The sequence below is a fragment of the Syngnathus acus genome, chromosome 4, assembly GCF_901709675.1.
Source record: "Syngnathus acus chromosome 4, fSynAcu1.2, whole genome shotgun sequence".
Lineage (NCBI taxonomy): Eukaryota > Metazoa > Chordata > Actinopteri > Syngnathiformes > Syngnathidae > Syngnathus > Syngnathus acus.
Genome location: NC_051090.1, coordinates 3,585,976 through 3,611,806, shown reverse-complemented (window position 1 = coordinate 3,611,806; position 25,831 = coordinate 3,585,976). Strand labels below are relative to the sequence as shown.

General features: G+C 43.2%; 1 protein-coding gene across 3 annotated transcripts in view; it reads right to left on the bottom strand.

Moving 5' to 3' along the window:
* Positions 1–7,144: 7,144 nt before the first annotated feature.
* The window catches only part of bloc1s2 (biogenesis of lysosomal organelles complex-1, subunit 2), a 29,393-nt gene continuing 10,706 nt past the window's right edge, over positions 7,145–25,831 (bottom strand). Inside the window, exons 5-6 of one of the 3 annotated variants that reach the window (XR_005097771.1) lie at positions 12,793–12,932; positions 7,145–8,708 (exon numbers count right to left, since the gene is read on the bottom strand). Coding sequence is in view for 1 of the 3 variants with exons in the window: in XM_037249878.1 (XP_037105773.1) it covers positions 12,913–12,932 (20 nt within the window). In the remaining 2 variants the exon portion in view is untranslated. Of the gene's footprint in view, positions 8,709–12,450; positions 12,933–25,831 lie in introns of those variants that run through there. The other 2 variants (XR_005097772.1, XM_037249878.1) reach the window with 2 other exon arrangements.

Genomic DNA, 25,831 nt, shown 5'->3' with positions numbered 1-25,831 from the left:
TGGCAAACACTACAAACTACAAAACACGCCATACAATGGCAAACACTACAAAACACGCCATACAATGGCAAACAGTACAAAGTACGCCATACAATGGCAAACAGTACAAAACACGCCATACAATGGCAAACAGTACAAAACACGCCATACAATGGGAAACACTACAAAACGCGCCATACAATGGCAAACACTACAAAACGCGCCATACAATGGCAAACAGTACAAAACACGCCATACAATGGCAAACAGTACAAAACACGCCATACAATGGCAAACAGTACAAAACACGCCATACAATGGCAAACACTACAAAACACGCCATACAATGGCAAACACTACAAACTACAAAACACGCCATACAATGGCAAACACTACAAAACACGCCATACAATGGCAAACAGTACTAAGTACGCCATACAATGGCAAACAGTACAAAACACGCCATACAATGGCAAACAGTACAAAACACGCCATACAATGGGAAACACTACAAAACGCGCCATACAATGGCAAACACTACAAAACGCGCCATACAATGGCAAACAGTACAAAACACGCCATACAATGGCAAACAGTACAAAACACGCCATACAATGGCAAACAGTACAAAGTACAAAACACGCCATACAATGGCAAACAGTACAAAACGCGCCATACAATGGCAAACACTACAAACTACAAAACACGCCATACAATGGCAAACACTACAAACTACAAAACACGCCATACAATGGCAAACACTACAAAACACGCCATACAATGGCAAACACTACAAACTACAAAACACGCCATACAATGGCAAACACTACAAACTACAAAACACGCCATACAATGGCAAACACTACAAAACACGCCATACAATGGCAAACACTACAAAGTACAAAACACGCCATACAATGGCAAACAGTACAAACGACAAAAGCGCCATACAATGGCAAACACTACAAAACACGCCATACAATGGCCAACACTACAAAGTACAAAACACGCCATACAATGGCAAACAGTACAAACGAGAAGGCGCCATACAATGGCAAACAGTACAAACGACAAAACGCGCCATACAATGGCAAACAGTACAAACGACAAAACGCGCCATACAATGGCAAACAGTACAAACGAAAAGGCGCCATACAATGGCAAACACTACAAACGACAAAAGGCGCCATACAATGGCAAACACTACAAACGACAAAACGCGCCATACAATGGCAAACAGTACAAACGACAAAAGGCGCCATACAATGGCAAACAGTACAAACGACAAAAGGCGCCATACAATGGCAAACAGTACAAACGACAAAACGCGCCATACATAGGCAAACAGTACAAACGACAAAAGGCGCCATACAATGGCAAACACTACAAACGACAAAAGGCGCCATACAATGGCAAACACTACAAACGACAAAAGGCGCCATACAATGGCAAACACTACAAACGACAAAACGCGCCATACAATGGCAAACACTACAAACGACAAAACGCGCCATACAATGGCAAACAGTACAAACGACAAAAGGCGCCATACAATGGCAAACAGTACAAACGACAAAAGGCGCCATACAATGGCAAACAGTACAAACGACAAAAGGCGCCATACAATGGCAAACAGTACAAACGACAAAAGGCGCCATACAATGGCAAACAGTACAAACGACAAAAGGCGCCATACAATGGCAAACAGTACAAACGACAAAACGCGCCATACATAGGCAAACAGTACAAACGACAAAACGCGCCATACAATGGCAAACACTACAAACGACAAAAGGCGCCATACAATGGCAAACACTACAAACGACAAAAGGCGCCATACAATGGCAAACACTACAAACGACAAAAGGCGCCATACAATGGCAAACAGTACAAACGACAAAACGCGCCATACAATGGCAAACAGTACAAACGACAAAACGCGCCATACAATGGCAAACAGTACAAACGACAAAACGCGCCATACAATAGCAAACAGTACAAACGACAAAACGCGCCATACAATAGCAAACAGTACAAACGACAAAACGCGCCATACAATGGCAAACAGTACAAACGACAAGGCGCCATACAATGGCAAACAGTACAAACGACAAAATGCGCCATACAATGGCAAACACTACAAACGACAAAACGCGCCATACAATGGCAAACAGTACAAACGAGAAGGCGCCATACAATGGCAAACAGTACAAACGACAAAACGCGCCATACAATGGCAAACAGTACAAACGACAAGGCGCCATACAATGGCAAACACTACAAACGACAAAAGGCGCCATACAATGGCAAACAGTACAAACGACAAAACACGCTATACAATGGCAAACAGTACAAACGAGAAGGCGCCATACAATGGCAAACAGTACAAACGACAAAACGCGCCATACAATGGCAAACACTACAAACGACAAAAGGCGCCATACAATGGCAAACACTACAAACGACAAAATGCGCCATACAATGGCAAACACTACAAACGACAAAAGGCGCCATACAATGGCAAACACTACAAACGACAAAATGCGCCATACAATGGCAAACACTACAAACGACAAAAGGCGCCATACAATGGCAAACACTACAAACGACAAAAGGCGCCATACAATGGCAAACAGTACAAACGACAAAACGCGCCATACAATGGCAAACAGTACAAACGACAAAACGAGCCATACAATGGCAAACACTACATACGACAAAAGGCGCCATACAATGGCAAACACTACATACGACAAAAGGCGCCATACAATGGCAAACAGTACAAACGACAAAAGGCGCCATACAATGGCAAACAGTACAAACGACAAAAGGCGCCATACAATGGCAAACAGTACAAACGACAAAAGGCGCCATACAATGGCAAACAGTACAAACGAGAAGGCGCCATACAATGGCAAACAGTACAAACGACAAAACGCGCCATACAATGGCAAACACTACAAACGACAAAACACGCCATACAATGGCAAACACTACAAAACACGCCATACAATGGCAAACACTACAAAACGCGCCATACAATGGCAAACACCACAAAACGCGCCATACAATGGCAAACACTACAAAACGCGCCATACAATGGCAAACAGTACAAAACACGCCATACAATGGCAAACACTACAAACTACAAAACACGCCATACAATGGCAAACAGTACAAACGACAAAACACGCCATACAATGGCAAACAGTACAAACGAGAAGGCGCCATACAATGGCAAACAGTACAAACGACAAAACGCGCCATACAATGGCAAACACTACAAACGACAAAAGGCGCCATACAATGGCAAACACTACAAACGACAAAATGCGCCATACAATGGCAAACACTACAAACGACAAAAGGCGCCATACAATGGCAAACACAAACGACAAAATGCGCCATACAATGGCAAACACAAACGACAAAATGCGCCATACAATGGCAAACACTACAAACGACAAAACGCGCCATACAATGGCAAACAGTACAAACGAGAAGGCGCCATACAATGGCAAACAGTACAAACGGCAAAACGCGCCATACAATGGCAAACACTACAAACGACAAAAGGCGCCATACAATGGCAAACAGTACAAACGACAAAAGGCGCCATACAATGGCAAACAGTACAAACGACAAAACGAGCCATACGATGGCAAACAGTACAAACGACAAAACGCGCCATACAATGGCAAACAGTACAAACGACAAAACGCGCCATACAATGGCAAACAGTACAAACAAAACACGCCATACAATGGCAAACACTACAAAACACGCCATACAATGGCAAACACTACAAAACACGCCATACAATGGCAAACAGTACAATACAAACACTACAATACATACAGTACATACGATACATACAGTACAATACAAACAATACCATACAGTCCAATACCATACAAATACCATACAATACAAAGACTACAATACAACCAATTGATTGATAGAACTTTATTCCACAACAGGGAAATTTACTTGTCACAGCAGCGTACGAGAGTGCAAGAATACAAGGGACAAGTGCCAAATGTAAAAATGGATAAATAAGAGAGCCCCCTAGTGGCCTTGCCCCAGGCAGTTGCCTGGTCTGGCGAATGGTAAAGCACAGCTCTGCGTCAGGGCTTCTCACCGGTCAACCTGCTCACTGGTTTCATACAAAAAAACCTTGAAAAGTACAAATGGTGCAATTGGTAAAAGTGATCACATTTACAGTCAGCTGAAACTTTACACCAACGGGCTTTCGCCTGATTTGGGACTACTCTTCCTCAGTATCCTCAACATCACTGAGATGCCTCAGGAGCCTCCTGCTTGCTTTGTATAGAAGGGTGCTGGCTGGGAGGCCTTATGAGCGCTACAAAACACAAACACAAATTATTGCAACACTTGTAGACATTGAGTAGAGTGGCAATGGCATGATATTTTTGCAACAATTATACATATCAACTACAGTTTTATACTTAAAATATGTATACAATTATCAGTATATTGTAATGAGTTATAATAATGACAAAAGTATCTAAATTATAATATTTTCATTTTATCATCCATCAACTCACTCAAAAATGGCGGCATGAATCGAGCAGTCGTCTAAAACGGGAGAAAATCACGCTCGCAAATGTTTGTTGCGGGCGAGCGGCATCTTGGAATAGATTTGAACATGACGTAACAGATTCGTCACAGTCACCCGTTTGCATAAGACGGAAATAGCACACTATGTAATGCAACATTGTTAATTTGACGAAACAAAACGCCAAAGAGATTTGAAATACGTGACGAGTGTGAAAATCTTGCATCCGTCGTGAGAAACGGCAATGAACGACAAACATTTGATAGCATATTAGCTTACCCGAGAAACCGCCCCGCGGTCGGTGGCGCCTGCATTTGATAAGTCGCCTTGAATCCTGCAACAAACAAACAAACAAGGCGTCCGTCGTGAGCAACGGCAACGAACGACAAACATTTGATAGCATACTAGCTTACCCGAGAAACCGCCCCGCGGTCGGTGGCGCCTGCATTTGATAAGTCGCCTAGAATCCTGCAACAAACAAACAAACAAGGCGTCCGTCGTGAGCAACGGCAACGAACGACAAACATTTGATAGCATACTAGCTTACCCGAGAAACCGCCAGGCGGTCGGTGGCGCCTGCATTTGATAACTCGCCTTGAATCCTGCAACAAACAAGGCGTCCGTCGTGAGAAACGCCAACGAACGACAAACATTTGATAGCATACTAGCTTACCTGAGAAACCGCCCGCGTGTCGCACATCTATATGACAACTTCCCTTGAGCACACCCCGTCCCCAGTTCATGACGTCACATCCGCCAATTCAAATCTTCCTCGCCTGCTCGTCCAATGGCGCTTTGCACACTCGCGTACCACGTGACAGGCCACCGCATTAGGGAAAAATCATGGAACTGAACGTGAAAAGTGCCACACCCGCCATCGCCAAGGGGAGGTTTCGAACACTGTTCCCATCGTGTCAGAGGCAATGACGTTAACCACTCGACCAACTTTGGCAGTGACAGAAGGGCAACCAAGGCTCACCTCAATACTGAAAACTGCCTTCAAAAACCTAAGTGCCATTTTGCCCGCCTCCTACCTCTGCCCAAATTCAGTCTGACCAATCAGAGCGCAGCTGAAATGGGCCTGACCACGTCCACGTTTCCAACAGCCAATCGAAGGCAATTTTAAATTGACGACGCCACGCCTACTTCACATCCCACCAATCACAGGACCCCTCGTCTGCATCACCACGCCCCCTTTCCAACCAATCGGATTTCATTCTCATTGCCTCGCCCACTTCCTGAGACCTCAGCGAATCATGAAGCAGTATTAAGCAAGCGAAAGGAAAAAAAATAATGAAAAATAAGAGTCACAATCTTTATGCAGAAGTGAGAGAAAATTGACTAAGTACAGCCCAAGGGTTGGTCTCGAACACTATTCCCATCGTGTCAGAGGCAATGACGTTAACCACTCGACCAAAGACTCGTGACTACAGTAGTGACAGAAGAGCAACCCATGCTCACCTCAAGACTGAAAACCCTTTAAAACCTAAGTGCCACTTTGCCCGCCTTCTACCTCAATTTGAAATTGCCTCCCTTTTCAGGTGTACCTAATAACAGGCCAATTCATTAGGGAAAAATCATGGCCAAAGCTTAACTGAAAGTGAAAAGTGCCACACCCGCCCTCACCCCCACTTTCTGATTGGCTGTTTGATCTGTGACGTCACACGGACACTCCTTTAGGTACACCACCATTTTCAGGTGTACCTAATAACAGGCCACTTCATTAGGGTTGATCTGTGACGTCACACGGACACGCCATTTTCAAGTGTACCTAATAACTTTATGCATTTTTTGTACGTGTCAAGAATGTGTATTTGACTACTTGCTCTTTATTTTGGGGGAGACTACCACATTACAGAACGAGCCAACACTACTCTATATGTATGCCTTTACAATGTTAATGAAGCTAGTTCCGGTTAGTATTAAGTTGTTCACTCTTGATTGGGAAAACATTCTTACTTCAGAAAGTCATTTTTAAAATGATGGCCTTACTATACATTCAGATCATGCAAACTCTACGCAGGGAGGACTCGGTACGAGGCGGTCGTGCTAAGCAGCGCGCCACTAAGCCGGCTGCCTTACTCTATAGTCGTCTCTGAAATTATTTACGGCTAGGGTTTCAAACGCTTAGCTCTAGTTTTTTCAAATTAGGGTTTTGTTTTAGCATATACAAGTATTAACCTATTTGGTTTAAAAGGAGGACACAAACGGGTGCAGGCAAATGAAGTCAGTCAGTTTGTGCGTGTAGGCGGGATTAATATTCCGGATTAATGCGCTGTTTTGGACGACGATCCCATATGAGAACAGCAAGTCTTTGTCTGGCACAAGAGGATCCTTTTTTTTTTTTTTGAAAATACAAACATTCAATTCAGCGGGGGCGTTAAATGTGCTCAGACGAGAGGCTCATGTTAATTGTGGTACACAGGAGGGACGGGATTAACCTAATTCTTGTGTTCCCATTTTAGGGGGCCATAAAGGGGGAAATGTAGCCGGCCTCCAATTGAGTGGATTAACTCTCCTCAATTTGATTTCATTTTCTATTGAATACATGTAAAAATAACACTATCATTAATTGATAAGATTTGGCTCCATTTATTTATCTATTTATTTAGTGTCTGGATGTCACAAAGCAGCCCCACAACATATTTGACATCAATCAAGTGTACCTAATGAAGTGTCACTTTGAGCGTTCCAGATGTTCCAAGCAGATGTTTATTTGTTGTCGCCGTGAGACACGTGGAGCGTGGAGATAGTGTTTCCTTAACACATTAACTGTCCGTGTATATTTATGACCTCTCGGGGACAATGTCACGGATGTCTTCGGCTGCACTGAGGTGTTTTTTTGAGCTTCGTGCCAGAGCTGGTAGGAATGTGAAAGCTGAAGGTAGCCTTCACTGCTGAAGTTTATTGTGGTGGTTGTAAAAGCTAAACCGAACCATATTTTTGCTCTTGCATCTACAATCAGATTTCCAATCCATGTTCTCCCGGTCCCATCTGGTTCCACTCGGAGGCCGACATCAGAGATGGTGGGCGACAATCTACTTTCCCGTTATGATGCCTTGCTTATTTCCCGGCAGCGCCTGATGGATGCACTTACGAGGGAACCGACCAGCGCTCGTCATCAGATCAGATGCAATCTCTTGTTGGGCTCGTGGGGGGGGGGGGGGGTGATGAATGACAGGACACTGGCTGGGTGAGAGTTCAGGGGTCAGGATGCAGGACCTCATGTGCTCGCAGGTCAGGGGGTTAACAGGTAATGCGCTTGATTGTTGAGGGATGAAAGCCAAAGGCTCGTTTACGGCGGAGAGGAAGAGGAGGGGCGACTGAGACCCTCCTTTTCTTCATCTTCGTCTTTCCCTGTCTATTGTCTTCTGTCACTCGCTTTATCTCTTTTTTGTTTGTGTGACAGAAGAGTCACACTTTTTACGTCTTCTTTTATGTGTCGGAAACGGCACAAATGCTTACTCGACGGAAAAGCCGCCACCCTAAAAAAAAGGAGCGTTTGACCTTGGGGAAAGGTCAGACACAAACAATGACACAATGCAAAGTGCAGGTTTATTGAATGTGGTATTTCATTTGTGAAGGTTGGATGGTTAACTCTTAGATCACGGATGAAAGTCTCAACGCTTGCATGAAGCTTAACCTCATCAAGTACCAACCAGACTACAAAGACATCAGCAAATCCATGCAGCACCAGAAGTCGCATTAATTATAACATTTAATTTAAAAAAAATATATATATTACATGGCTCTCACTGAAACAAATTTCCAAATATTTTGCTTTTATGGCTCTCTTAGTCAAAAAGGTTCCCGACCCCTGATCTAAGGGTCAAAAGAAAAAATGCATCGTTTTCCTCATTGTTTGGAATATTAAAGGGCCCGTCACGGAGTTAGACGGAGAACTCTTCTTGCAGGCCCTCTGACAGGCGTGTATTTATGTGCTGACAGGAGGAAAGATGCAATGTGTACCCAGGTTAGGGCTCAGCTCCAGCGGGGTGAACGGCGCGTTTCTCTCCCCTCCTGTGGCTGCCGTCCCACAATCCTTCATTCACACACTGCTTCTATATGCAGAACACCTTCCCAGAGCTCAATGTGGGAGGACCATGAGGGAAAAGACACACTGAGGAGGTTCTTGAATTTTTTGGGACCACTGAAGGTATAATGTAGCCAAGTTCCCAAGAGAGAGAGAGTGAGTTCGTTTTTTGTATTTCACATTTACAGAAGCACCATTTATTCGGCGTGACTGAGGATGTGGATTATGAATATGATCTGTAAGAGAGCCTTCGGGGTGATTTATTCACATGCAGGGTACTGTCACTTACCGTTCAACACCAGACAGTAAAATGGATACTCAATGCCTTCTAAGAAATGCCATGACCCAAATAAATATGAGTGGATGTGGAAAATTGTGATGGATAGGCATTCATTTTATTTTCATTTTCTATTTTTCATTTATTTATTTATTTATTTTTCTATGTTTTATTTGAATTTAAATATTTTACAAAAATAAAAACAATTGCACATTGACAAAACATCAACTCAATTCCACAGATAAATACATAAATAATAAAGTGGGGAAACTTGTCACGTGACCGGGACGAGCGTCTTGACTTGAATTGATTGATCGTCGATAAAAAAAATGTTTTTTTTTTCCTGTGCGACTTGGCGGCCCGGTACCAGTCCGCGGCCCGGTGGTTGGGGACCTCTGATTTAGTGGTTGCACAGCTTGTGCAATGTTAAATTGGAGCTGGCACAAACACACGTTCCCATCATTGTGCCTCGTACCCCCCTCTCCAACCCCTCCCGCCCTCCTTTCTGGTGTCTGTTATTATGAATGATGAAGAGAAGATGGCCTCCGCTGAGAGCTTGCAGGAGGTCAGAGGCAAAAAGAAAAGGCGGTTCTGGTCCGGCGCCAACATACACAAAAGTCATACGCGCATTCCTCTTTGGGCTGAGGCTGAAGCCAAGTAATGAAAAATGCAGGCCAACACGAGTGCATCCTAATAAAGAACCCCGGGGAGAGCTTTGCTAGCGCTAATGCTAAGGGCATGTTCGCAAGCATTGACAGTATAACAGTGTTAGTTGAAACAAATTCTTGAAAGATTCTTGAAATGAAGCCCAGGGGGGAAAGCGGTTCAGCTAAAATGAAAAAAAAAAAGAAAGCCAGGTGGCGACCAACACGTCATCTTCCCAAAAGAGCCTTTTCAAAAGCTTCCTTGTAAAAATTGCTCAGCGTCGGCAGCCCGGCAATGCTGAGCAAATGCTGACGGGATGAGACGGCATTGCAGGCTTCTCAGGAAGCCAGCGTCATGGATTGCTCACACGCCGCCATCTTGTGCGGGAACTTCTAAGTTCACATTCTCCACGCCATCTGCTCAACGCCTTACGGCTCCGGTTTCCACCTGCGCGTTTCCGGCGTTTTCCTGACTTGCTCGAAGAAAGCTGACCTCGGGATGTTTCAAAGAGCAGATGTTGATTGATGATATCAAAGCTGGTGACTGGTGTGGGATTTCAAATTGGGGCTTCATGTCTGGGTTAGGATTGGATTAGGGTTAGTTGTACTAGGTTCATCTTGTTTTTTCTTTTTCAATTACTTCACTGGTTCTTCTATATCAAACAATTTGTTTTAGGTTCATTTACCTGACATGTTTCGGCGGGTTCTTCCGCCTTCATCAGAGTGTCACTGATGTGGTTGTGACGCGTCTTTATCAGCTGATGGATGAAGGCGTGGCTGAGCCACGCCCTCTGCTGTCCGTTCACCTCTCCAAAATGCTGTTCCAGGTTGCATGTAGGCTCCCTCGTCCCTGTTGATGGTCCTCGGGCCCCGCTTGCGGATCTCAAGAAAAACGGAACACAAGAAGGAATGTGAGAAGGAGACAGCAACAAGACAAACAAGAGCAATAAAACTACAAGCAGAACAGGAACACTACAAGTCAGCCATCACCGACCACTGTAAAAGAGAAAACCACATCATGGACTGGGAAAAGGCCAGAGTCATCCGCACTGAAGACAACAAACATCAGCGTTGGATCAGGGAGGCCATTGAGATCCATTCATTCATCAGCTGATAAAGACGCGTCACAACCACATCAGTGACACTCTGATGAAGGCGGAAGAACCCGCCGAAACATGTCAGGTAAATGAACCTAAAACAAATTGTTTGATATAGAAGAACTAGTGAAGTAATTGGATTAGGGTTAATCGATGTGCAGAATTTGAGATCTGATTGATGGATCGGTCTTTCTGTGTACGCGTCATTTCTCGGTTGTGTGTCTGGAACTGCAAGACCCTCATGATAAGGCCCTCTTAGGACTACTCAGGTATGAGTGTTTCTTTTGGACTCTCCCTACCATCGTTTTGAACATTATGACCTACACTGTCTTTTTGTTTGCACAACCATAAATCAGAATCAACCGCAGACAGACAAAAACAACTCCCTAGGATTGAGGTTTGTCCGCAGGATTTATCTCCAGGAAAAGATATGGCCAATGGGATGAGGTTTTATTTTGCCTTCAAGATAAAGGAAGATGTGATATCACAGAGATCAAAAGTCTTCAGATAGCCTTCTGGTTTGGGGTGGGAGGCGAAGATGGATGCAGCTAGCTTGTCTTTTGCTTGTCTATCAAGCATGTGAGCAAAACATGGCAAAGTTTGCACTTCTGACCAATGAAATCTTTTAATGTAGGGTTTCAAGATGGATTATAATTGGATCGTGATGACTCCTTTCATTAGATGAAGGTCAGGTTGAAATTGACGTCTTGTCAGGAACATAAATAATGAGGCCAAGCAAGCCCAAAATGTCACCCGTCAGCCTAAATCCAATGATGTTGTCAGGTAATTCTTTTTAATTAGAAGGCGCGACGGTGGACGTGTCAAAGGTCATCCCCCCATCTCGGCCATCCTGTCCTGCTGTTTCACGCCCGCGTGACGGAATATTCCAGTCGCTCATTATTCACGGGTGAGGAAAATGGCAGAAGGTGAACTTCCTGGAAAGATGGCAGAGCTGAGATAACGGCACGATGCCAGAGTGGAAGGCAGCATGGTCGTTATATTTTCAAGCAAGATTTCACACAGCTTTCAAGTTTCAAGGGAAATCACGTTCACTTTCCTGTCTTTAACTTGGCACTTCCTTCGTTGCGGGAGATGAAACGCTCGTGTTAACAATACTAATAATGAGAACTCGTTTGATTGCGGGATGCTCTTTTTGAACGGAGCCAACATTCACTGGCAGGCCCGACTCACTGGGGAACCAATGAATGTGCTCCTGACTAACCAGGAAATGTACGAAAGACACGCTACCGAGGTTATGTTGATCCGATCAACACATGGAAGGATTTCCACCAGTAGTTGGCATTTATTATTTCTTAAATTTTTTAATGCATTTACTTTTCTAATATGGTAAATTGTAAAGAGATTTGATGGACACTCCCTATGATGGAAGACGCATTTTTAACGACTCTCGTCACTTCACGAACTCTATAATAATGTTTCATTTCGGAACATCCCTACATTGAAGGATTTAAAAGCAACGGCATGCATTTTTGACATGTTTTTTGTTCGGTGCGGTTATGCCGTGACTTTAAACCTGATTTATCGTCAGGCAGACGACCGCGCGACACAAGCAAAACAAAATCGCAGAAAATTAGCTCTCAAGGCTGGAAAGCCGCACACTGTGAATTAAAGCCAAGAGTCCCGGAGAGCACGTTAGCCCTGCGGAACACCACATCACACAAATGGATGACAGGCCGAAAGCCCCGAGGAATGTTTGAGGGGACGACAGAAGTGTGGGATGTGTTCAAATAAACGTCACGGTCGTCTAGAGCAGGACTTCTTAAAATCCAGAGACGACATTTGACATGGCTGAAATCCACCTTTCATGTTTATTAGCATTAAGCAAGGCAAAGCTGTTTTTTTTTTTTAACAATTGGTAGTAAACTTCAACTGAAGCATCCAAGCAGCGCTAGTGACTCATAAACTTTTACTTCGCAGCTTGTTCTATTTGGTTCCGCCATTAGCTTAGGCTTGCGTCATTGGCGCGGCAATCAACGGTCAACATGAGGGGAAGACTCCACCCGAGCTAAATGGCGGCGAAAGCGTCTACGCACTTCCCACCAGCCTCAAAAACGAGGTGAAAGTGTGCGAGCCGGAGGAGGGGCTGATGGGAAGGCAGTGGCAGAAACAATAGAAGCATAAGGTGGGTTATTTAGAGCCCAAGCGGTGATGAGACGACCTACTGAGGCTATCGGGACGGGGCTTCCTGGCACTGGAGCGTCATTTGATGGCCGCTTAACTGGCAGCTTCCTCTTCCTCCGCCCTCCCTCTTCCATGGCCGACAGCTTCCTTCTTGTGTCTGCTCAGGTTTTTCCTGGTTTTCCTCTGATGAGCGGCAACGCAGTAGAAATATCTTATTGGTGTTTTCAGTAGCTTTTCCTGAATTAAAGAGATAGTGAACATATTAAGCCAGAAAACAGCTAATGTTTTGTCCATGTTTAATTTGATCATTTCACAAACACTTCAATTTTATGAGCCACACTCAAAGAAAATGAGGAAAACTAAAATGATTAAAAACTGTTTGTGACTAGCTGGAATGCATTTACTGTATTCCCTGAGTACTTTGGGGGGAGTCAAATGTGTGCTGTAAATGTTTACAATAGCCTGCAGAGAGATGGATGAGCACATTAAGTGTGAGTACGGTTGTAAATACTGCATCAGGGTGTTGAGGCAAAGTTCATTGGGCTAAAATTTCAAGAAAACCTTCGGCAGGATTTGTAAAAAAAAAAATGCATTTGTGTGTAGTCTTCCTCTTGATTCGTTTTGTCAGTTAAGAGCAATGCCACAAAGTTAAAAAAAACAGTGGATGTTTTTGTCACCATATTTTCTTCTTAGTTTGTTTGCAATATTTGTGAATTAGTGACACCTGCAGGACTTCAACAGAACTGCAACAGCAACTCCTCATGGAAGTCATACTTACAAATGACGGGCACTATTATAGTGGGTGGTTACCATGGGGGGGAGGGCCTTGCTCATGTTTACCACTCTGCTGGGGATAAACCACACGTTCAACCCCGCAGCTCTAACCACAGAATTCCAGCAACATTCTTTCTGATTTATTCATTACGCCTCACAATACAAGTGATATTGAATCCGATGTTGCAACATACGATTGTGAAAGGTACACATGCAAACTTCTAGTCGTAGCCTTGAGCATCTTCACAGCACCAAGAGGACTATTGAGCCACATACAAAGATCAGGCGAAATCTAATTTAGTGGGTCCAGTATTGAAACTTGTAAATCGGGGCGCTCATAATTTGTTAAGGTACCGCCGTACCGACCACTAATATGCGGTTTACCATACTCGGGAACTTTTGTGTTTTCAGTTGGGGTGATGGTGGTGGGTGGGTCACCCAAGCGTGGCCCCACTCCTCCCACCTCAAAAAGTCAAAGATCAAGTCCCGAGAGAGACAAGAGGGGCTGCAAGACGAGATGAAATAAACAGAGGTGACGATGTAGCGGTAATCCCTCAGGTGTGCGCGGTCTGGACGAGATGTCCAACTTTGACAAAACGGCAGTGGCGTACAAAAAATATTTACAACAGGCTTTAAAAGAGCAGTACTTTTTTTTTTTTTAAATAATGACATATTGATAAATTGGCAAAACTCAATGAAATTCTAAGACGACATCATCACCTAACATGACTTCCAATCCCGAATGTGGCCAGTACATTTACTCAATAAAATAGGGTTAGGTGGAAGTTGTTACAATATACAACCATTTTTCACTTCCAATAATTAGTCCAACGTGTTTCATTAAATGACTGAGCGCATTTACGCCAGTCTGAGTAACATCTTTGGCTTTCACTAACCGCAACGTCGCTAACTTGCGTGCAAAGATTTTTAGCACATGACGAACTATCACAACAACAATCAAACCGGGACAGACTCACTCGACCTTTATCTTTGCGTGGAGCCTCGCCTCTTTGTTCTTTTGCGGTTAACTGACGTGTAAGTGCAATCAGCTGTCGGGTATGAAACGGCCAAAGCGCTAGCGTGACTTCACCGACTGTGTCGTTTCAAAACGTGATGGGAAGTCTTTAATTGGAGCCAGACGCCACCCGAATTCATATCCACACACTTTACGGCAACATGTCTTCACTAAAGACGACAAGATGTATACAGTTGTTGGCCTCTGACTCACTGCACTTGATTCAAGCTGCGTGCGTCTTTTTGGTGTTTTTACAGAACGCGTGACTCACCGCGCTGTTGTTTAGAAGAAGGCCGGTGGAGAAAAGACCTTTCAGATGCTGGGATTTACAACGGAAACTCATAAGGTCAAACATCCATTACAGGGTGCCTGACCTCTAATTTGCTGGAAATAATCCATCCATAGTTGGGGCATAATGATTTTGACCATTAGTGGGCAGGGTAACACTTTTTTTTTCACAGAGGATAAAGAATATATGTATTTTTATGTTTATAATGTACGTGTGTAGTCAAATATTCGAGAGTATCAACATCGACTCTACTTTTGTTAGCCTGTCATTGTGCGTTAGCATAAAACTAGCTGACTTTCCCCAGGCAAGAGTTATGTGGTTATTTGGTTAAATACACAATGTCTATTTGTTCAATGTTCAGTAAACTTTCTGTGTTGCTTAACAGATGCATACCACGCATTGTTGACAATCATGGTCACAAAAGGGGCCTTGTCATTTTGTCATTTATTGCTGACCGCATCGTTGCTATAAAAATAGTGAGGTTAACGACACGACTCTTGTGAAAGACTTATTTCTCATGGCTCACACAACACACCAAAGGAAAAGGCTTTAAAAACACATTTTGATATGTTGAGGTCAAAACATAACAATAAGCACTGGATCACTGGGTAATTCTTTACACGTGGTTTTGGGGGAGCATCTGTGGGAATTTTATCCAGAATAACATTGATTCAGGATTAAAGATCACTTATGTTGGACCTGCTGGTTCACCATCTCGATTACAGGCCGTGTTTTCTTCCGCACCAAACTCATCCAAATCATACACCAGACTGGAACACAAAAGGGTCTTCCCCAAACTACTGATACTACAAAGTTGAAGGTGTGTAATTTTGTGTGTATATGAAAAAGAAACAATTTAACCAATATTTACGACATTCGCCAAATTAGCGGGCCCACCCCCTGTCGCAGTTTGCCTCTGTGATGTCATCATTGAAAAATGGTCTAAAAGAGTTTGGATTATGAAGAGGGTGGTGGTGGTGGACGAATGAGGTGAAGAGACACAAGACAGAAAATGGCCGCATGACGCACACAGTTGTACGTAACGGTAAAAGACGTCCATGTCGCCATGGTTACGTCGCCCAGAGAGGCCCATTTCTACTCATGCATCTATACGGAACATATGGCGGCGAGCTCTTCAGAACGAGGGGCCGGGACGTGCAGTGGCACGGAGTCTGTTTTTCATCTGACTGGTTTTGGAAGGGACTGCTCGTGTAAGATGAGCTCCAGAAAACATTTCTGCGGTGTAAATCATTCAGCGTGGGAGCTCCACTATTGCTGACGCGCTTACCTAATCTCCAAATAATACCATCAATTACAAATTAACTAATCCTTGTATGAACTATGACGATTCTAAAGTGGACCCGCCCCGCATTGCTCGGCCAAGGCGGTCGTCAACATGTCACGTTAACGGGCACAGGCAACGTGTAGCTCATTAGATGACGTCATGTGCTACACTGACTAAGGACAGAATGTGTTAAGCGGGGTATCGACATTTTTCTAATGTCAGAGACTGAAAGAACTTTGGAAATTGTGAAAATGGACATGTTGATACAAAATGTTGGAATTTGTGTGTCTTTTGGCTCTTCTCGTTTTTAGAGTTGCTTAGAAAACTAAACACGCTTCCAAGGCTGGATTTTCCAAAGGAGGCACTACCAGCCAATTTTGGAAAATCAAGCCTGCCGCCCCTACTCGGTATAAATTTCTAGCTGGATAAACACTCCTGCCAAATTTGGTTTGATTTATACAGCCTAAGATTATTTAGTGACAACACTAAGTCTTCCTCTTTTTTTTACTGTAAATTTCGGAACAACTGTTGATTTATCAGAGAACCACTTTGCTTCTCGGTTCAGGAGGAGGCAACACTGCTGGGACCAGAAACTTGACATCACGGCCCAATTCCTGGCCTGTGGATAAACCAAAGGAAGAAAAGTATCTGGCTGTGTTACCTTGAAAAATTGTTTACCTCCCAACTCCGAGAAGGTCAGACGGCAGGAGCGTTGACTGCATCTTGGAGGAATGCGTGAGCCTGGATGCTCTGACACACCATCGCACTGGAATGACGTCTGGCAAATGGCGGCCGGGCTGTTTCACAACACTTACTGGAATCCGCGCCATCCCTCCCCTCACTAACCCAGAGGAGGGTCTCATCACTTCACTGAAGTTATCAAGGAAAAATGAGCTGGTTCCTCAATTTACCCGCTGGGGTCCGATCCGCTTCACACTTGCGTGATATTTAAGGACGCCAAGTGGCTGGCAGGGAGTGTGTCGGTTCAAATATCCGGCCAGTGGCGGGAAGTAAAGTGCAAATACCTCGTTATGAGCGCTGTGGCGATGACAAAATAGGAAACAAAGATCCGTTACCATAACAAATGTCTGCTCGCTTAATGCTAACAAGCGAAAACAGGCTTATGGAATTAGCATCAACGTTCGCCATAAACTTGTATTTGAATAAAAAATGGTAGTAAGGCATATTTTCTTTATCCTCTGCAAAAAACAAATCATATTATTGCAGCTTAGTTTACTCTACTCTGCTTCTTTATGAATTTGATGTGTGGAAGTATTATACTGCCACCTGGTGGTCAAAAGATCCGCACTATGCCCAATGAACTATCACGATAACATAAATTATTTGGCTCCGCCGTTTCTTGTGAACATGAGATGATAAGTAGGTTTCATAAATAATGCATGGGAGAGCTTAACCAGTCGCATAACACAGACAAAGCCATTGAAAGTGATCTACAAGCTGGAGGGAGGGAGGGAGGAGCTGGACTTAAGGTTTTGCTTCACAGATGGTAATGTGATTTTATTGGAAAATTAGCCACAATAATACGCAACAACTGCTTTGAATTAACTTAACATGGATATAAATAAGATGAGGGCGAGCAGGTGCATCGAGGGCATTTGGACCACGCAGTGAAACGTTTTGGGCGGCCTGGATTCTTGTGACAAAATATTTTCCATGTATTCCGCTAGCCAAATCGAGAGTCTTAAAAAATAGAATTGTTTTTGCATCATAGCTCTCTTGAAGCTCACTTCCAAGGTGTTGGCCCCTGTGCAAAAACTTACTCACTACTGCCCCCTAGAAAACTGAGGCTTAGCATTCCCTCAATGACTCACACGGGCGAAATTTACTGTAGTTGCCGTATCTACCTGGCAGTGCCAAGGGCAAAGCAGGAATCTGGGTGGGACATCATGGCCATGATTTCCAGCAGCTGTTGTGGGTGATGAAAGCATAGCGAGCATGATTGGAAATGTAAGCGGAGAAGGCCAGCCGTCAAGCCACCACTGTCAGGATCCATCCACCTGGATGAAATAGCACGGCTGCCACGCCGCATTTGGAGGCCCGCTTGTGATCTGCTCCTGTCTGATTTTTTTTTTTCGTGCCTCACATTCAAAACACAGGAGGAAGTATCCAACTGACCTAATTATAAACAGGCTGACCTCATGGGCGAGGTAGTAATGATGAGTGTGGGTGCTAGTGGAGGGTTCGAATATCTGCAACAGCTGAACTCGCCAGACTGAGGGGAGGGCACGGAAGAATCATTTATAGGACGAGTTAATAAAGTCTCATAAGATTTACTGCAGTCTTGTAAAATTCTCATAAGATTTGCTGCCATTTGAGTTATAAAGGTCTCGGGTTGAAGTCTTACAAGATTTCAAATCTTACGCAAAGTATCATGAAACTACGAAAGTCTTATGAGATTTTTTGGGGGACAAGATTTTGCAAGATTTATTTAAATTTTGCAAGATTGAAATCTTGCAAGTTTGCAGAAGTTTTCTTTATGTCTCACGAGATTGATTTCGTGGTCTCGACACATTTTCTAAAGTTTCACAAGATTTATTGTGAGCTTTAGAGAAGTCTCAAAAGATTTACCATAATGGCATGTCACCAGATTTACTACCAAATTTAGTGAAGTCAAATCTCACCAACTCAAGACTGACTAAAGTTTCGCCAGACTTACTGAGGTCTCCTGACTTTTAACCTTTCTACTTTCTAGTCAGTTAAGCTCAAGTCTGAACAGGAAGTTCAATTCCCACGACGGGAGCCTATGTGACCTCATGAGCGTTCACCTCTGACCTCCAACACGCCCATATGAACAGCCAGGTGTCAAAGAGCAAAGTTGACGTCAACAAAAATGCCATCCTTAATCTTGTGTCTGTCTCGAGTATTTTGTGAAGGAATTTGTGCAATAAACAGCAACTCGAATTTAGCGTAGCGGGGCATCAAGCTGGCTCTCCTTCAGAGACACATAGCAATTTGTTTTTCACTCAACGCCGCTTTTGTCGGAGTTTACAAAGCTCCCACTGTGTTATCTCCTCAAAGTCCTAATGAGCATGCACAAATTGGAGCTTTTTGCGAATAATATGAAGAGGAAACTTCTTTCCCCCGGGCGCCTGTGATGTTTTCATTAGCCATTTACATAGTGGCAGCTCATTAAGCGACGCCGGTGAGAAAAACATCTTTCGGGGTTGCATCAAAGGCTTGTTATCTTTTCCTATTAGCCAAACTGACAAAAGCTTGCCTGCGTGTGTGTGTGTGCATGTGTGTGTGTGCCACGCCGAAGCTGCTTCCTGAATATCGCTCATAAGCAAATGTCAGGATCAGAGTGTGGGATTGGTGTTTTAGAAAATAACTGCTGAGTAAGGGCTTTTTCGTCACTACCCCTGCAGCTACATCCCTCTTAACTGGGCACACACACTTTTTTTTTAAACTACCATCACCACTATCAACCCTCACAAGGCCAATCATTAAGTATCCATAAGTGGAACTCAATAACTTGTAAAATTCAAGTTCCGAGAGCTATATTTTAAGACTTTGACATCACTTACAAGCCCTGAGCGCGTATTAGCTGTCTTCAGTGTGACTCGCATGGAAACCAAACAAGAACACCTCATGTGATGCTTCGACTTGGAAACCAGGGAGCGGGACTTCCCCCCGGTACCTTGCCTAATGTGATTCCCCTTCTTGAAATTGTGCAGGGCATGATGCACATTAGGAGCAAATCCCATTTGGAAAGGTATGTTTGCACGTGTTTGGGACCGATCATGTGTTGGGATTTAATGACCTTGAAAAAAGTAGAATGCCACAATATTATATTTATATAAAAATGAAAAGGGTAGTATGAGGTTATAATTTTGTCGACAAAAGTTGAATTATTTAATGAGGGGGGGGGGAAAGTAACAAGATTGGTTTCAGTTATGTTATGATGGATTTGTTGATCCTGAAAGATTTATCACCTGGATTGGATCTGGAATGTGTGTTGGAGTAAATAAAGCGATTTCTTTACGGATTCGCCCACCTTCTTTTCAGATCCCGATGAAATAATGGCTTTACCATGTCGCATTCAGCACACACACACACACACACGAGTGTTTGCCTACGTGGACGTGCACCCGAGATGCACCTAAGAGTGTGGAAAGAATGTGAGTGACTTTGATCCAAATGTGCACACACACGCACACAGGAATATAAGACCATGGTCCAAGTCACCTAAACTACTTGGAGACAGTCATATTTAATTTATAAAGCTCCATCTTCCCCAAGGAGAGCTGATGGAATGGAGGAAGTGAGAAGACTGCAGGAAATCAAATGAAGTGGCTGCAGAAGCGCAAGAGATGAAATACGGACGGAGAGGGATTGTCGTTCATTCGATAAACAGAGGTGGAAAGTAACAGACTACTGACGTTTATCTTGCTACATTACATTTGGGGTTTTTTTTGTTACACATTACACAAATGCAATGTGATATGCATTGGATGGATGGATGGATGGATGGATGGATGGATGGATGGATGGATGTCATTGTTTTCTTGTTTTTAACTTTTTAACTCTTGTAAAGTGACCTAGAGTGACCTGAAAGGCGCTTCTAAATTAAATGTATTATTATATTATTATTATTAACTGATGACATCACCAGGCAAGAAGAAGAGAAACTACGGAGAAAATGCACTTTGGTGCCACATGTCAATTGTTATCAACATTATCGAAGACTGATTTTTTTTAATCATAAAATAAAGTAAAATACATTTAATTTAAAGTCATTATTTTTTTAAAATGAAATTATTTTTTGGGGCACAGTTTAACATGCAGAGAATAACAGCAAGTTCAGTGTCCCAATGAAACATAACTGATTTTTTTTGGGACTACTGTGACCATTGACAACTCTGACTGACGATTTAAAACGACCATATCGCATCAAAATGGTGATACGGCCGTTGTTTTTTTAAGTTGTTAACGAGCGCCTTGCTGCGGCGACCGCATGACCGCAGAGTGGATTTAGCGGGCTGCTCTGTGAGTGTGCTGCCCACAGGAAGTTCCCACTCTGCTGCCTATCAGGGCGGAAAATGACTGTTTGTTACAGACTTAAGTCACAAATCCTCCCTCTCTAACACACACACACACACACACACACACACACAACCTAACATCCCTTTTCCCACAGCAAGCAACGAAGCAGAGATGTGTCAGTTCATGGAAATATTTGCTTTTGTGTGGCTATGGATAAAAGTGGTGAGCAATTCCACTTCCTGCCAATCCTTCAGGTGGGAGCAAGTCACATGGGTAAATCATATAAAGGTCTCAAGACTTACTTCTAAGTTTCATAATTACTGGAGCAAATTTTCAAGTTAAGTCGGGACACTTTACATACACAAACAAAACAAAGAAAATAAAAAATACGCAAGGCTGTAGTACAAGTCTAGCAGCTTCTCGTACTAAAACTAAAAATGTGCCGCTTGGCTCGCAAGACCGCTGCTTGCTAAAACGGAGCTCTGTTAGTCATCCAAAAAAAATCTGCCAACTCCAGCAAAAAAAACACTGATTTACACTATTAACAATGTCCAAGCTGGATTTTTTTATGATGAAATTAATGTTTGTTTTAATTGAATATAATTGAGTTTTTCTTCCAGGGGTATGGAAAATTTTAAAATGCTTCCAAGTCTTGTTTAGAGCCTTGTATTCATTCCAAAGATCCAAAAGAACAGCCAAAAAAACATGTAATCATTTTTTTTTAAAGGAACGATAAGTGCTAATTGTGTGAATGCTAGATATTTATTTTGCACAAAAAGGTCAATGCACACATACATTCACCCAAGAAGAATTGCATCATAGGTTGGAAAAAAGCTCAATCAGCTTCACTGAAAGTTTTCTGTGAGCCAGAAAGCGCCACGGGAAACACTAAATCCTGATGTCATTGTTTAGATGACCTCTTCCCATAAATCAGACTTGACCTGGCGCGTTAATTGACCAAGGGGCGTACGTCCAAGTGTCGTATTGCGCAAATGAAAATCGATCGTCACGGCAGCGCGTGAAAATGAAAAATAAAAAAAATAAGGTTGCCAAAGTGCACACGTATCATAAAATGAACGGGCCTTAACCGTGTAAACATTTACACACCGCTCTGACGTTCATCGCCTTGTCATTTCATGGGAGAATGAGAGCTGCTCTCTTTCCAACGTGATTACAATTTGATACAACTTAATTTTTTCTTTTCTTAATGTGAACATGTCTCACTTTCCCAGCATACACCTGGCATGACCGCAGGCTGCATACAAAGCGTCCGCTTAACGCAGACCCCCGCGCTGCTTTTAAATTTCATTTAGCCTTGAACCTTTGCCAAGTTCAAACTCGGCCTCAGGAGATAAATGTGATCCTTGTGGATTCTCTTTCTCTCTCTCTCGACTCGCTTTTTTGGGGACTCTCGTTTATTATCAGGCGCCAAGGAAAGAATAGAATACTATAGAAGTCCATTTTAATCACTGTGTCATCTGTATAATTTTCCGCACTGATTTGTGTACTTATAACCCTCGCAGCTCACATCCGTATAACTAAATAAAGAAAGATGATGTTGGAAACGACAAGCCGATGCCCTCACAGAGCAAGCGGGCAAAGGAGGCATGGGAAAGGACGTTCTGTTCAAACACACAATGTTCTATTCAAACTTTATGTATCCGCAAAACATTAGCAACATGCCAACAGTAGGAAACGTAAACCAGGAACAAGAAAGGCCCCGAAAGGTCTGTTCAACGGCCAAAAAGAGAACAAACTGAATGTTTTGACAGACAAATGGATAGATATGGAGAGAAATGTGAACACACGCAAGGAGCGAGGCCAAAAAGAAACTCGCATGCTGACTCAGCGCTTTATTAATTGCACTTTTTAAAATCAGCTTTACATTCTGTTGTATTTTTATATATACTGTCTATAAATTTCATTTGATTTCATGAGGAAAATTCGATATACTATTACGAAGCAGACAGGAAAGTGTACACCTCCTTTACATGGCTGCATGACAACATCGGGCAGGCCCGAAGGAGCCGAACACGGTCATAAATGTAAGGATATTCACGCAGTCAAGTTACAATAAAATCGCTCTCATATGCGTCAACATCCGCGGAACGCCGCGGATGCTTTGCAGATGTTCCGTTGCGTTCGCTTTGATTTGAATTTTTAATGAAAGCCACAGACGGGAAGACGTTGTTGGAGGATATTTGTCAAGAGAAATGAGATGCAGGTGCACTCTGGAGCCAATCACAATCCCGTTTGTTTGTTCACTCAGAGAAGGGTAAATGACAACCGAGTTTTAATCAACTTTGAGTGTTTCCAAATAAGGAAAGAATTTCTATTTCTATTGCTTTACAAACATGATTTTCACTACTTTAATAAGTTTCAATAAAAAAAAAACATTTGTCACAATCTTGTCGATGTCAAACTGCAACACAAGTGAAAAATGACAAAAAAAATCGGAAATAATTTATTCGCTGGTGTTTAGGCCTCTGATTCTTTATCCCGTATATGTCACCTGTTGCTAGGCAGATTTTGCAGGAGATCAAGTTTGCGGTTTAAAACTAATGTGGTGTTGTTGGATGAGGTCGGAACTTGTTTTTGTGGTATTGACCACGTGACATCGCCAGATTCAGTTGAATGCAAATAACAGTAACAGCTAAGTCGTGGCTACTGTTAAGTGTTTCGGATTCAACATTTGACATCGCACGATAATTGCTAAATCCAGCGCTTTTGTTTGTGCTTCTCATGATCAGATTAGGAGTCCTCACCGCTAATCTAACACAGATTGAGAAATGCTTGTATTTGCGTGTGTGTGTGTCACAAAGACAGAGGCCCCCATCGTGTCCCTGACCTCAAATATATCTAATTCAATTGCAAACATCCAATCACGGCACCAAACACAAAAATTGTGGCTCCAATTCTAAAATTCCCGAGGTGGAGGTCCAGTTGGCGCTATTGTGTGTCGACACACGCACACTCCTGCCAGACATCTTTTAACACCGTCAACAACAAGCTGTACGTATCTAACGCCGCCGCAAGCCAACGGGGTTTGGCAGCCATTAGCATCCCGCTTTTCAGTTGAATCGACAAACTCGAGGTCGTAAAATCGGTGGCGGTCGGCCATCGATTTGCTGACAGGAAGTTAGCCAACAATTAGCTCATGTGATCATTCTACATACTGTACTATTTTTAAACGCCGAGTTGTACACGTGGACATCTAGGAGGAGGAAAATATTTGATAAGTTAGCGGCACATTGCTGGCCCGTGTAAAATCGACATTTAATTTACCAGTCAAATGAATCCGCACAGGGCTAGCCTCGATGTATTAGCGGAATGCTAGCAAGATACATCGGCGCACGTTCATTCATCAACCGTAACCGGAGTGTGAAATTTAACACGAGACTCACATCCAAAGCAATTGTTACTGTCAGGCTGGCGTCACCACACCAAATTATCTGAAAGCGGATTTTTTTTTTCCATACTGTGAAAAAACACTAGAGGCTTCTGTACGAGGCTTTTCCCCTCTGTCAATCTTCAACGTCTTTTTCCAAGCTCGCCGTAAGGTACAGGAAATTTGTCAACTTTTAACATACATCACGCTGACAGCCGTGACCAGATTGTGAAATTTAATGACCCCTGGCCTTTTGTGTCGAGAGCAATTGACGCTGACGCCGCTTCGCGTCGAATTATCCCAAAGTGGGATTCCGTCTCTGCCAATTTGAGGTTGTGACGTTCCAATGACAAAGCTGGGATGATGGCTGCAGCGTTCACGGTGAATGTTAACTTTGTAATGTTTCCCACTTTTCCCACCATGTGCTGTCCAAAGCAACAGCTGAGCACAAGCTGGTGTTTACGTGCGTGGATACGAAAAGAGAAACCCGAGGAAGAAGAGGGTGAAAAAAACGCAAAGAAAACTGAAGTGGAACGAGGAGGCCGCAGCGCCACCACAAAGCGGCTGGAGGTTGACCGCGTGGTGAAACTGGAGAAGTTTGAGTTGACAAGACTCCCGGTAGGCTAAACAAGATGGGCAGCAAACACACAAAACAAAATGACAGCTGAAAATAAACAAAAGGAAAAACAACAGAAACTGATTATTTGTGGAACTTATCTTTCCCCAAGTGAAAATAATGGAAATATGTTCCAAAAGGGAACAAACACCAAATTTTATAGCGTAAATCATTTTCTGCGTTTTGCCATGTGACATTTGCAAGCTGAGCAACTGTGATGTCATTTTCAGTGGACAGCAAAAGGACAAAATGGCCGCCCCGTCAGATGGATACATAGGTGATATTATTGGAACAAAAATGTTTGACTTCACCTTTAAATAAAATACATTATTCGTGTGGCTATGGAGAGAATTAAAGTGGGTGCTCGGGGGAGAAAGTGGAGGGACGATCTCATGATGACGATGAGGAGGAGGCGAGAGTTGCAATGAAAACCACATGGAGGCAGAATCTCCAGTATTGTTCTTAAATGAAAACAGCTGGCCACCGCTGGCTTATCCATCAAAATAAACATCTTCTCCATAGCCGTGAGCTATTGTGAATCCCCTGCGCCAAAAAAAAAAAGACATTCCAACCTATCGCATCATATAGTTTCAAAGTATTTCTTCCCAAACAGCTTGTTTGGGCCTTCTTTAAATGAGCCTGGCTCTGCTGGCCTGAGGTCAAAGCATTCGAAGCACGTTAGCGCAAGATGAATCACTCACGTTGCACT